This window comes from Chanos chanos, chromosome 5 (genome assembly GCF_902362185.1).
Source record: "Chanos chanos chromosome 5, fChaCha1.1, whole genome shotgun sequence".
NCBI classification, from domain to species: domain Eukaryota; kingdom Metazoa; phylum Chordata; class Actinopteri; order Gonorynchiformes; family Chanidae; genus Chanos; species Chanos chanos.
Window position 1 is genome coordinate 19,177,417 of NC_044499.1, and position 12,937 is coordinate 19,190,353.

The 12,937-nt window shown below is 40.7% G+C and overlaps 1 protein-coding gene across 2 annotated transcripts; it reads left to right on the forward strand.

Moving 5' to 3' along the window:
- The first annotated feature begins 6,294 nt into the window (after positions 1-6,294).
- glula (glutamate-ammonia ligase (glutamine synthase) a) lies at positions 6,295-10,511 on the forward strand. Of its 2 annotated transcripts, none has more exons than XM_030773202.1 (7): positions 6,295-6,316; positions 7,770-7,954; positions 8,153-8,314; positions 8,427-8,573; positions 8,685-8,812; positions 8,999-9,198; positions 9,401-10,511. In XM_030773202.1, exons 2-7 carry the CDS (start codon positions 7,789-7,791, stop codon positions 9,711-9,713), a joined length of 1,116 nt encoding a protein of 371 aa, XP_030629062.1. In that variant the 5' UTR covers positions 6,295-6,316; positions 7,770-7,788; the 3' UTR covers positions 9,714-10,511. The 2 variants fall into 2 exon arrangements, with proteins under 2 accessions (XP_030629062.1, XP_030629061.1); XM_030773201.1 differs by lacking the exon at positions 6,295-6,316 and adding an exon at positions 6,921-7,033.
- The last annotated feature ends 2,426 nt before the right edge of the window (positions 10,512-12,937 follow it).

Below are 12,937 nucleotides of genomic sequence, written 5' to 3' on the forward strand. Positions count from 1 at the left end.
TAGAAATGCATTTAAAGTATAAAATGATTTTAAAAAATTCAGGAACCGTTTGCCTAGAATGTATTGTATATGACTATGCTAACAGTTGTCAGCTGGACAAAGTTCTAATAGACAATACTGAGAGCTTGCATGTGGAAAATAATTTGCACAAACCAATGCAAGTGTGATTTTTATACCAAGTCAGCTCGAAAGATCTTATGACCAACTCCTGTGCAGCAAAGAGATAATCAGAAGACACAGATCTCTTCCTGGTGATCTTTGAGATGAGGCTGGCATGACACTGGAGATACTCCTCTAAGAGAACAAAAAGAATCAGGGTGAAGATCCCGGAGTTACCTGGTCAAACATCTAGATCTATGTGGTGGTGCATGTGGACACACCTACAGCTGTGACATTATCACGCTGCAAGAAAACGTTCACATAAAGACATCATGGGTGAACTGTGACAGCTTCCACTATGTATTTTGTCTTGAGTATGGTTGCAGGTCGGATGTTGCAGTGATGCCAGACACCGGGGAGTTCTACTCCCAGGTGTATAAAGTCAAATGAGATGGGGGGGGGGGGGTGGTTGTGTTTCTTTTTTTGTGTTTCTCTCTTCCTCAGGCCACCAGCATTTGTTTCATTGGGATTTTGGTTGCGGCATTACAACGTCCCCACACTTCTCTACCACACACATGCATACCTTGCTTACACCACTGATATTATTGCCTACCATTCATACAGTTAATTTATGGGTGGTGTTTTTTCCTCTTATAATAAATTTACCTTTTTCTAAATTTGATCTATGCGTGGTCTGCCCTCCTTTTGTTACCTCTTTTGAGCCGGGGCGTGACAGAGCCAACATTTTAAACAATGTCTTAGCAATTTCTAAGGGCCCCATTGGCATCACCAAGAGCAGACAACCTCTGACAAGTGCCTTAACACTAAAGCAGGTATTTAAAATGGTGCTGTCATCTTATTGCCCATCAAACAGAGTGACTTGACTTAGCATGCCTTGTGGCAGTTTTAATGTCTACTACGATCAGAGTGCGCACCAGCATCTGGGCGTCTGAAGAATCGAGTTACTATTTTGCTGATCTTGGGCCTCTGGGAATGGGGTGAGTCCATGCCACGCAGTTGCTCCACCTCCTGAAAAAAAAGAAGCGGCCCAAGTGCATTGTTGTCCTTTAAATAGTCCTTAAAGAAGGCCAGGTGTGTGGGGCTTCGTAAAACCTCCCCTAGAGACCTGAGGAAACACACACACACACACACACACACCCATACATGTACATCTGTACTGACTTAATAGAAGTGAAACAGCAATTTAACTAAATTTGTACCATAATAGTTTGTACTCACAACAGCTGTGTTGTGTTAAACTTTTAAGTAGTATTTGACTGTAAAATATCAGACTCATAACATAACATGTTGCCATAAGCATAAGATGTCCATAGATACGGCATTAAAATGGTGCCAAAGATATTAGACAACAAAAACAGTACTGAGAAGGAAGAACACAGATGAATACTATTATTACTGGTATTGAAGCAGTTTTAATGTTATTTTACTAGTATATTTGTATATTTAGTATATTTAAATTCAAACAAATGTATGAGATTTCTCCATCTGTAAAAATGGAATAGCATACCTTGGTCTCATAGATGGCTTATCAATTATGCTCCTCTTCCTCAATGTTAATATCCTCCTCTCTGCAGCAGAGAAGAGTGCAGACTCCACTGTGGTGTAATCGCAGTGTGGATAAGGAAACTTACACACATAATAAGCACTATCTGATTCATGTGCAACTGTGGACCTTCAAAAGCCGTCTGTTCTGATACCACGTTTAGGTAAGTATTCTTAGCCAGCTCTCCAGGACGTACCTAGTTTACCTTGGGCACAAAACGGCCTGATCTCCGCTATGGCTGTCCAGGAGTTTTTCTCTACCAGTGTGTCATATGGTAAATCATAGAGATCTTAAAAAGAAAAACACAAAGAGATAAATGGGAAGACAAGAAATTTGCTTTTGGGTTAAAGGTCTACCTCACTGGGATCAAAAACACCATTTTCAAAGATGTAATAGTGATGTTGTGTTTCATCTGGACCATTTCTGGCTATTGCACCAATTGAACATGTAAAGCTCTCAAGTAGTTTCATCATAAATACAGTATATATCCAGATATGAGTAACCTGTTGACAGATTCTTACTGGTCTGTTCAAAGTTCAAGTGAATAGAGCCCCCTCTCTTGATATTCTCCATAGCCATCGAAGACCAGGTCTCATCAAACAGCACCTCAGCACCAAGGTAGCCACATAGGGATTGGCATAGTGCTAAGGCTTCCCTCATCCTTCGCAGCTGCTGCACTGGTGTATCCGGGGCACTAGATGGTGCTGTGAATCCATGGCTAACATTGGTTCTCATCTCTGTTTCATTAAACTGGGAAACCACAAAAGCATAGAAGACCCACTGAACATATGCATGTTTGAATTTGATCCTACAAAAAAAATGGAATTTCCAAATATCTTTTTCATAGTAATCCCATAACAATGAAGTACTTTGACTGCGATAAAACATTCTGAAAAAATTAAGTAAACAATGGATGTTACCAGATTTAAGAGAAGTCGTCTGTCATCTTCTCTCAGAAAAGCATCATAGGTTGCCCCCAGAATCTACCAAAAGAAAAAGAATGCCAGGGCAATGTAGAAGAGATGGGAAGACACATTAAGACTTAAAAATCATAAACACATCCGACCTCTGACCAACTAGTCTGATGTCCTGTCACACACCTGGCAGATCTCCTGCTTGGCAGCATAAATCCATGGAATCACATCTCCAGAGATGAGGTGACTCTGCAGGTGTTTAGCAGTGGTGGTGCCTAGGACACTTACAGTCTTGTCATCATTCAGATACATGGTCACTATCCTTTTCACCACTTCTTGCCGCAAGGCCTTAGATGAGCCTTCCTCAAGCAGAAGGTTCAAAATGGTATTCAAATCCTGCCAAAAGCCCAGAAGATGCAGCTGTACCCTGAAGCCCAAGGTCCTCAGGAAGGTCTCATAGGGACCTCCAGCCAGTGTATCTGCTGTGAGGGCCAAGTTCAAGTACTCATTGCTCCAGAAAGTATGGGGTGGGGATGTGGGAGGGGGTGCAGAGGGCTCCAGGTTGACAGTATTGGGAAGGTGACAGACTGGTGTCTTCAAGCAGACATGTGGAGACAAGTCTTCAGTGCTTGTGTTCAGGCTACACAGGTTCCAGGTAGGGTGAATAGGAGGGAGAGACCTGATACTTTGTTCCACGGTAGCAGACTTCACTCTTTGGGGACTTGCAGTCTTGTATTTGTTACTCACCCTATTGTTCCTTCTGTGCTGTTCCCTCTCTTCAAGGTAGTGGACAATATTAGTGCAAACATTTTGATCTCCTTGTTCCACCATGGGTAACCACTGAAACACTGATAGAGGAGGGCAGGTTTTTTTGGTGTCTCTGCGTTTCTTTTCCATCGGAGAATGTTTGAAGGTCCTCCATAGAAGCCTTTTGTAATTTCTGGAACTGTACAAGTACCCCATGGTCTGGTCTACCGGAGGAGGAATGCAGCCCAGACTCCAGCTCTCTGGTTCAGGTTGAGCAGGGTTCTCTGGCAGGCTGAGGCTGGATACCTTATCCAGGTATTCTTTAGCAATGGCACGACATTCCAACACGCTGACTACGGACGTTTTGCAGTCGCACAGGAACTGAGGAAGCCAGTAGTTCTGCAGTCTGAGAAGGGCCTGAGACCTCATCTGCTCCAGGATCTGCTTCTGCTGAAGACCAGGTGGGCAATTAGAATGGATCTTCATCATCCCATCTGAAGGGAAACCATTAGCACATATTAGGACTTTGTTGATATGTGACAAAAGCTTAGTATTCCGAAGCAGAATACAACAAGACGATATGTCAGGACAGATCCATATGAAGCTATAAATCCCAATATCACCGTCAAAAGCTCAAAGCCCTAACAATGCTGAAACACAATGTTAGATTTGATGTAAAACAGCTTCAGGGCGACGTCAACAGAAGACTGGTGATTTATAGATGATTTTGGTTGTTCTTCTAAACCAGTACATGACACCAGAATATTAATTAGCATGAACTACATATGTGTCTTTGGTAAAATGACTAATAGCTTCACCTGGGGGAAGGCGACAGGTTACCATGACCCCGGAGCCCTCACTGAGGTGAATGTCCTTAATAACAGTGAACAGATCATGATACAGACGCTGCTGGGTCTCATCCCTCTGGTCAATCAGCAGCAATCTCCCGACTCTCACCCAAAATGTAAACAGCTCTTCTCCTGGACATAACGGTCACATGCACATTCACACCCACTCGAACATTTAATGACCTTCTGATGAAAAGGGTAACAAAACAAAGAAAAGCTTTAAGGTTACATAATGCAGACATACCACTAGTGCCCCTAACAAAGGCACAAAAGCGCCGCATGCCACGAACGCTGCCAAGACTTCTTTTAAGTAACCACTGATCTGCACATGACCATTTCAGCATATCTACAATCAGAGAAACAGAGATACCTGAAGCAAAGTTAAGTGACATGCTTCAAAGACATATTTACAGAGGTTTCCACAAAGGTTTATCACAAAATAAAAAGGAGTTGAAGGCATTGAAAGTGAATAAAGTTGGGATCGACTCTAATACACATATACTTTGTAAAATACAACATATTGCTAATTTCTAGATGGCTAGTGCAGAACACACACAACACTTGCAAGTTATCATCCAAAGCTTGTATCCTGACACCAAACCTTAGAAGTGTCAAAAGAATATCAGCTAATGTAACTTATAACTTTCAGCAGTGAAACCTATTTCAATATTTTTAACTATTTTGAGTGTACTGTTTCAGTGTCAGGCAAGAGACAGGGTTTAGTCCATTGACTTCACCTTTTCCTTCATTAGAAGAAAACCTCAGAAATTCATCACACAGGGTATAGTAATGGTACAGCTCAGATTTTTGGAAATAAGCAAAGCGGAACGCTCTCAGCCACTCCAGGTAAGCACCGCTCCTTGGTTCCTACAGGGCATTTGTAAAACAAAACCTTGACATCAGCATACGGTGCCAATTATGTTCAAAGCCATACACCAATACTGCATTTTTGAGTCATTTCTTCTGCTGTTTTAAGTTACTCACTCCAAATGATATTAGTGTGACCTAGAGTAGCAGTACCTGACTGTGAGGAATTTCAGGACACATAAACCACCTGTTCTCCGAGGGAAAGTATAAGGGAGTCTGCCCAAAAACCTATAGCATATGAAATATATTAGTGGACTATGGGAAAATTATGCATACTAATCAAATCATGCATACTGACCATGAATACCAAGTAAAAAATACGGATATATGTGTACACACTTACAGGGAGGTTGAGGAATGTGTTGAAGAAATCAATAAACACATCATCCTTTAACAGGTCACCCACATCTTTTGAATCATTGGCAACTGGGCATAGGGCAATTACAAAACAAAACAGAAAAATAAGTGTTTTGTGTTAATAAAGGGAACATAATCTTATGCAATTTTTTGCATAATCTGAGCAAACATAAAAAACATTAGATGTAAAACAAAGTTTAAAACTCTGTATTGTTGACTACCCACTCATGTGTATGTTGGAGGAAATTTCCATGGTAGTCCCCCTTTAGGCCTACATGTTCAAATGAGTTAAACGGTTGTCGTTGCTCCACTTTTCCCCTGAAAATTATAACACATTCGACTGTTCGTTTGATTTTTAATTTTTAAACGATTTTCTGAATGGTCTCTTGGCTGATGTAACAATGTAACACATTCTGTTATGAACACATTCCACTATTAATGTTCTATACCTTTCTTTTCTCGATTCCGTAGCTATTAGAGAGATGACATAAAGTACTCTACTTTAACTTCTTCCTTGGTGTATCATTCAGTTGTAGAATATCGTTGAAAAAATGCTTGAAACCCGTCAGTAAATTCTAGCCTTCCACAAAGTTCATTAAACTGTTTATTAAAAGCCTGAGTCAGCATTTTTCACAAACGGGCTTGTTGTAATGAATGGGTAATCTTAGAAACTGATTTGGCTTGGCCCGATTTTACCGACGTGTTAGGACAAATGGCAGAAAGAAATCCCCGCGCTGGGGGGTTGGAGGAGTATATGGCTGTTTACCAACTTCATATTTTCTCGTAATTCACGTGAGTTTCCATAGGTCTTTTCTAACGGACACGAACATGTTTGGATAACAAGTTTTTTTTTGTGGAAAACTTAGCGGAAATTTCCGCGCACCCCAAGACTCCCCACTGGAACCAGTTTCAGGGATCAGGTAATTTTCCATTACACTAAACACCCCCAGTAAGTCCATTACTCTTAAAAAGTAAGACCTTTACTCCATTAAATGTGCAGCAAGAAACTAACGCCGTTTTGATCTGTGACTAGATAAACAAACTAAAGTACGCTAAACTGTTGTTAAAAACATTGATCCTAGTTTCGTTTAAACAATTCCAGCTTGCTTTCTCCAACGTCGCGTCCAAACTGCATTTCCATTTACAACCACACGGTGGCTCAATTTGATCAATCTGCCCGTTTCTAAATTTTTTGTACTTTATTTTAGTCGGATTTTAAATGTGATTTTGTTGATCGTGTGACATATATGCACGCTATATGTAAACGATTATATATGTTATTCAAAATAATGCGTTTTTATTTTGGACAAAAGGTTTTGAGAGCTGTCAAGGAGAGAGGAACAAAACCTACTTTTACCACAACTGAAGTTATATCGGCAAACTAGAGGGCGTAGCTTCTCGGTTGCAACCCCATCCAATGATCTTACCGCATGTCCTTTCTATCACCTAAGCACAAATACATCATGTTTTTCTCTGACCAATCAAAAACGCGGGGATCCAATGTTACTAGATATAAATCTCGGTGACACCCGAAAAGCTTGGTCAGAGAATGAGAGAACATCATTTGGGAAAAGTACCGACAACCAACTGGACCTGCCAGTCCTATAGCAATTATTTTAATTTTCATTTATCTTCAGGTAGGCAACTTTTACTTTTGAAACAATGGCCCATCTTGATTTGTGTAAGCTTTATATACTGCTGTACTACCTGTGATGACTGGATGTGCTCTCAAGATGTTGTGTTTCTATGTTGATTTTGTTGTTAGAGGATGTGGTCCTCCATAGCTAGAAAAGTGTATCTAGGAGTTATGCTGTATTTTCTGAGATGAAAGGTCCGCTGATCGACAGTTGTAGTGTAGCCTAACATTACCACCAATTGCAGCGGTGTAACCATGACTACAGGCTGTCGCTACCTGTGTGTGTACTGGTGGACTGAGACGCATGTTTACCATTGTAGTATCAAGAGCTTGAACAAAACATCTACTATTCTGAGTTTAACTGTCCTTATTATTGCAAAATCATAGATTATATCCTAAACGAGTTTAGGCTTTTGTGACACAAAATGCACATTTGGAAAATGGAGTGTGGTTTTGTAAGCGAATTGCTGGAGACATAGGAGGTAATCCTCTCTTACAGAGTTATTTATCTAGAAAAAAAATCGCATACAGTCTTATTCTGCATTGATATGTTACATCAAAGCGCGGATGGTTAAGTGGGTTAAACGTTGTGTCCGAGCCCAGATCGCTATGTTCCATGAATAATAGCAGCTCTGTGTATTCCATCGATGCACGCCGTTGCGTAATGCTTTTGCATATGAATGCTAAGGCACCTATTGTTCAGACTTCTGAGTCCCATGCTTTTCCTTTCCTTTCAGGTGTTTTATAGTAATTAAAATGGCAACGTCTGCCAGCGCTCAGTTGAGTAAAGTTGTGAAACGGCAGTACATGGAGCTCCCTCAGGGAGACAAAGTACAAGCCATGTATATCTGGATAGACGGAACTGGAGAAGGATTGCGATGCAAGACGAGAACACTGGATTCAGAACCCAAAAGCATTGAAGGTAATCAAGAACTGTTCATCTGCTGAGATTTGAAACATCCGTCAACTCTTGTATGCCAAATGTAGCATTTTCCTTAATGGTAGCCATCTACAATGATTGTTGCAGATTAATTAAAACATATATTTTGACTGAGACTTTGGCACTGTGTTATATAGACTTGCTGTCATTACCTATAACCATAGTTATTCTGCCACTCAGATCTCCCTGAATGGAACTTTGATGGTTCAAGCACCTATCAGTCTGAAGGCTCCAACAGCGACATGTATCTCATTCCTTCTGCAATGTTCAGAGATCCTTTTCGCAAAGATCCCAACAAGCTGGTCCTGTGCGAAGTGCTGAAATACAACCGCAAATCTGCCGGTGAGTGCCTGTGCATGGATGTGTGGATGTTTGTTTTTGAGTTTATACTCTGACACTAGGAAGATACCTCTTATACATTTTAACCATCTGCTGTCCATCTCTTATAACACAGAGACCAATCATCGCCAGACGTGTAAAAAGATAATGGAGATGGTGCAACATCAGAGCCCCTGGTTTGGTATGGAGCAGGAGTACACAATCCTGGGCACAGATGGACATCCTTTCGGCTGGCCATCCAATGGTTTCCCCGGCCCTCAAGGTAAGAATGCACTGTCTTCTTGAGCTTGCCCTAAAAATGTCATTGGCTCACCCACAATGCATGATGTTCTTAAGGTTCTCCCTAATCCCGTTTTTTCTTTTATGTGTGCAGGTCCTTATTACTGTGGCGTTGGAGCTGATAAGGCCTATGGCAGAGACATTGTGGAGGCCCATTACAGAGCCTGCCTCTATGCTGGGGTTAAGATCTGTGGTACCAATGCTGAAGTTATGCCAGCACAGGTAATCTCAAAACTACTGTGCTGATTAAATTAAGTCTTCCTTAGTATTTAGTAAGACATCCAGCCAGGCTGCCATGGAATGTACTAAGCCATTTAGGATTATAGGTCCTAAAATATATGTCTTTTGTTTGGTATGTGCTTTCTCTGACGGTTCTTTTTTTTTTTTTTTTTTTTTTTTGCTTCACAGTGGGAGTTTCAAGTTGGGCCCTGCGAAGGAATTGAAATGGGAGATCACTTATGGGCAGCTCGTTTCATCCTGCACCGAGTGTGTGAGGACTTTGGTGTGGTAGCCTCATTTGACCCCAAGCCCATCCCAGGCAACTGGAATGGTGCAGGCTGCCACACAAACTTTAGCACTAAGGAAATGCGGGAAGAGGGTGGATTGAAGTGAGTACTTATTCCACTATGACATTTCAATTAGCTTGGATTAGTCACACTAATACAACATACCAGTTAGCTTAAATGATTTGGGGCAGGACTTGTCTATGACTGATGTTTATTGCCATGTGTACTTAAGCCCATGTGACTGGAATATAGTTCGTCTGCATCACTGGCTTTATCTTAATTGGGGATGCTCCTTCTTCTGCAGATACATTGAGGAGTCCATTGAGAAGCTGGCAAAGAGGCACAATTACCACATCCGCGCCTATGACCCTAAAGGGGGGCTTGACAATGCCAGACGTCTGACCGGCCACCATGAAACTTCCAACATCCACGAATTCTCTGCCGGTGTGGCCAACCGTGGCGCAAGTATCCGCATTCCACGGTCCGTGGGGCAGGAAAAGAAGGGTTACTTTGAGGACCGCCGCCCGTCTGCCAACTGTGACCCCTATGCCGTGACAGAGGCGCTGATTCGCACCTGTCTGCTCAGTGAAGAGGGAGATGAACCTGTGGACCACTAGATCTCAACCTCTCTGGACTGATTTTTCCCATTCTCAAATCCATTCCCTACCCCACGCACACATACCCTTTATCTTACCTTTTTTAAATGGCCAAGAGGCCAAATTAGTACTGTATTTGTCGTTTCCCATCAGAAATGGTTCTAACCTTGCATTTTAATGGCATCAAGTTGACTGGTCAACTTAACACTGAAATTAAATTTGTTTTTAAACCCTACAAGATTTTACTGGGGATGTGGTGTTGCAGGTAATGTCTGTCCCTCTCCCCTGTCTTGTTTTTTCTGTTTTTTCCGGGGGAGTGAATATGTAATGATAGTGTTCAACTCCTCATATGATCTCACTGCCCTGCTTGTCTGTTGGAGGTTTAAAATGGACTAAAAATATGAGACAAGTGGACATGAAGGACTTAGAGCTGCTAAGGCTGGGCATCACCTGTAATTTTTAAGCCAATAGCTAGTCTCTGTACTTATGTATGTTGACTTGCCTCGTCGAGTATGTAATGTTTATTTGTTACTAACTAAATAGAAGTGTATTAAATGACAACTTTTTTTGTTTCATTTGGATTTTCAACACTGGTTCATGTTGTATGGTACTTTCTTCGCAGTGAGGGTTCAATAACTGGTCTGTTTTATACATGTGAGTCTGTTTGCCATTTGTAGAGTTCCTGACTCATTAAGGATTTGATCCTTTTTGTCTACCACTTAAATGTTATGGCACCCATTTTGGTAAAAAAAGAAAAAACTGAAGTTGCTGAACCTGGTGTTTTTTATTGAGACATTTAAACGTTTATTTTTACCACAACTACTGGACTTGGTGTGTTTTCTTCTATTGAGAGACTGGAACTCATGCAAGACTGATTGAGTGACTGTTCCATTTATAAGACAATACCAAAGTGGTATCATATTCCACTGCTACTGTTCCACTGCTTACACTTACACATCTCTAATGTGACTACAAACATGAAGAATTCCGAATCCTGTAATTACCAAATATTTAACAAATTTGCTGTAAGCTACAGATGGACTGATGACACCCTCCATAGTACTCTCTTCTTTCTAACAAATCTTTTTTCCTGTGCCATTTTCTGTGCTTGCAATTTCTTTACTGATTCTACAAGTTACATTTCACCATATTTACATTAGATTTTGACTGCTTTAAAGAGCACCTCGTATAACTATGCTGAATGATTTAAAGATGCTAGAATCCAATAACTCATAAAAAAAAAATTAAATTAAAAAAAAAAAACGTGAGCTATAATCATTAACACTGTGCTCCAGGAAGACACTATTGTTCTTGTGCAATACTTTTTGCTGAAGATGCGTCATGAGTGAGACAGGGGAGTTAATTATATTTGTTCAGTAATCTCATGGTAATATAAAAGAGTGTTCATGTAACTATTCAAGGACAAACTCCTCCCTGATAACAACAGCCTCTTGCCTTCCTAAGAACTGAAAGTAGAGAGAAAGAAAAAAAAAAGAGTAGGATAGTATGACTCATGTCCTTCACTTGAGATGGAGAACTGCTTTAGAGTTAATCTTATGCATTTACTTAAATTTGGACGACTTTGCTGTGGGGGGAGATTGTCTCCTGACTGGGCTTAACTGAAGATTCCTTTGCTAATGCATGCTAGCAGCGCAAAGTGCATGAGAACTGTGATTAGCACGACTAGCTTTGAGTGCCTGGTCATGTTCAAAGGAGACCTTCTGATGGCAACAGAAACTCTGCAAAGCTTGCAAATTCTGTTGAAGTTGTGATGATTCACATTACCTCCTGACAATGTTCTCCATTAAATGTTCTGCCTTTAAAAACAACATATGGAAAACTACTGAAGACAGCTACTTGGAAACAATAGCTGCAAATGCAGTTAAAAGGCAGGTCTTGAATGTTCATCATACACAGTGGCCAGTGTGTTATATATACCCATCTAGATACACATCTCTCCTATACACCCAGAACAGCTTGAATTCTTGAAGCCATGGATTCTGTAAGACACATTCCACAAGAGTATTGGTCTATGCTGAAATAAAATGGCATCTCACAGTTGCTTGCAGATTAGGCAGGAGTCATACTACATATGTAGCAGTCATGCTAACATTCATGCTGAAAAAAGCGTATGCTGTGTCATCCCAAAGATACTCTACTGGGTTGAGGTCTAGTAACTGTGTAAACCAGTCCGAAAAAAAGTGAACTCTCTGTCACATTCCTCAAGCCATTCTGAGACATTCCACTTTTGCCAGCTGAAAAATGGGGAGAAACTCTTAATATGCAGGGATTTCCTTAGTCAGGTATGTTCAGATATGCTGTGGTGGTCAAACATTGCTCAAGAGGTATTAAAGAGCCTGCCGTGTGTTTGCAACATGTTCCCCACACTAAAAAAATACCCAGGATATACCCTTGATACCAGGAATGATGTACCCATGGGCTCATGGGCTGCCTATGCCAAATCCTAACTTTGACATCAGTATTACACAATAAGTACCAGGGTTTTTGTTTTTTGGGGGGTTTTTTTCAGATGAAGCTGTGTTTTTCCACTCGTCCTATGTCCATTGTTGGTGATCGTATGCCCTAAGACTGAAGCGGATCCCCAGAAAAAAATTTATTGCTGATAAAGTTGGCATGACAATATCAGAAAAAGTTGGTGAATGAATTAGTTTAATGACAGATGTCATTCTGAGTTAATTTTTCTGATGAAAGAAAAAAAAAAGAATGGGAGCGTGAATGTTTTTAGTTCATTTGCTTTAGTTCATTTGTTTTAGTTCATTTGTTCACATAAGAATTCAACAAAGAGAAAAAAGAAAGAAATAATGGAGAGTTACTCTGGTGCTGAGTTATTCTGGTGCTGAGTTACTCTAGTGCTGTCCACATTTTCTGATTTTTTTTTTATTCCCATCTCATGATTAGACACTGATTTTCACAGAAATGGGTGTGTGCAGTCTGCAGGAAATCACAGACCACATTGTTTGCATGACAGAAAAGCCAGCAGAACTCAGCACCACCAGGCTGGATTTAAGAGACCCTGAAATAACCATTGGCCTTTGCGTCTACAATCATCTGGTCCAGAACTTGTTGGCAGTTTTCCACGTCACTCATAAGTGATTATACTAGTCAACTAGTTGATAAGTCATTGAGCCTGTGCAATTCCTGCAAGAGTATTTCAAACAGCAGTGAGAATTCTAATGTCTTCATTTTATATAGAACCTTTTATTGACAGTTTGCCTACTTCCCCA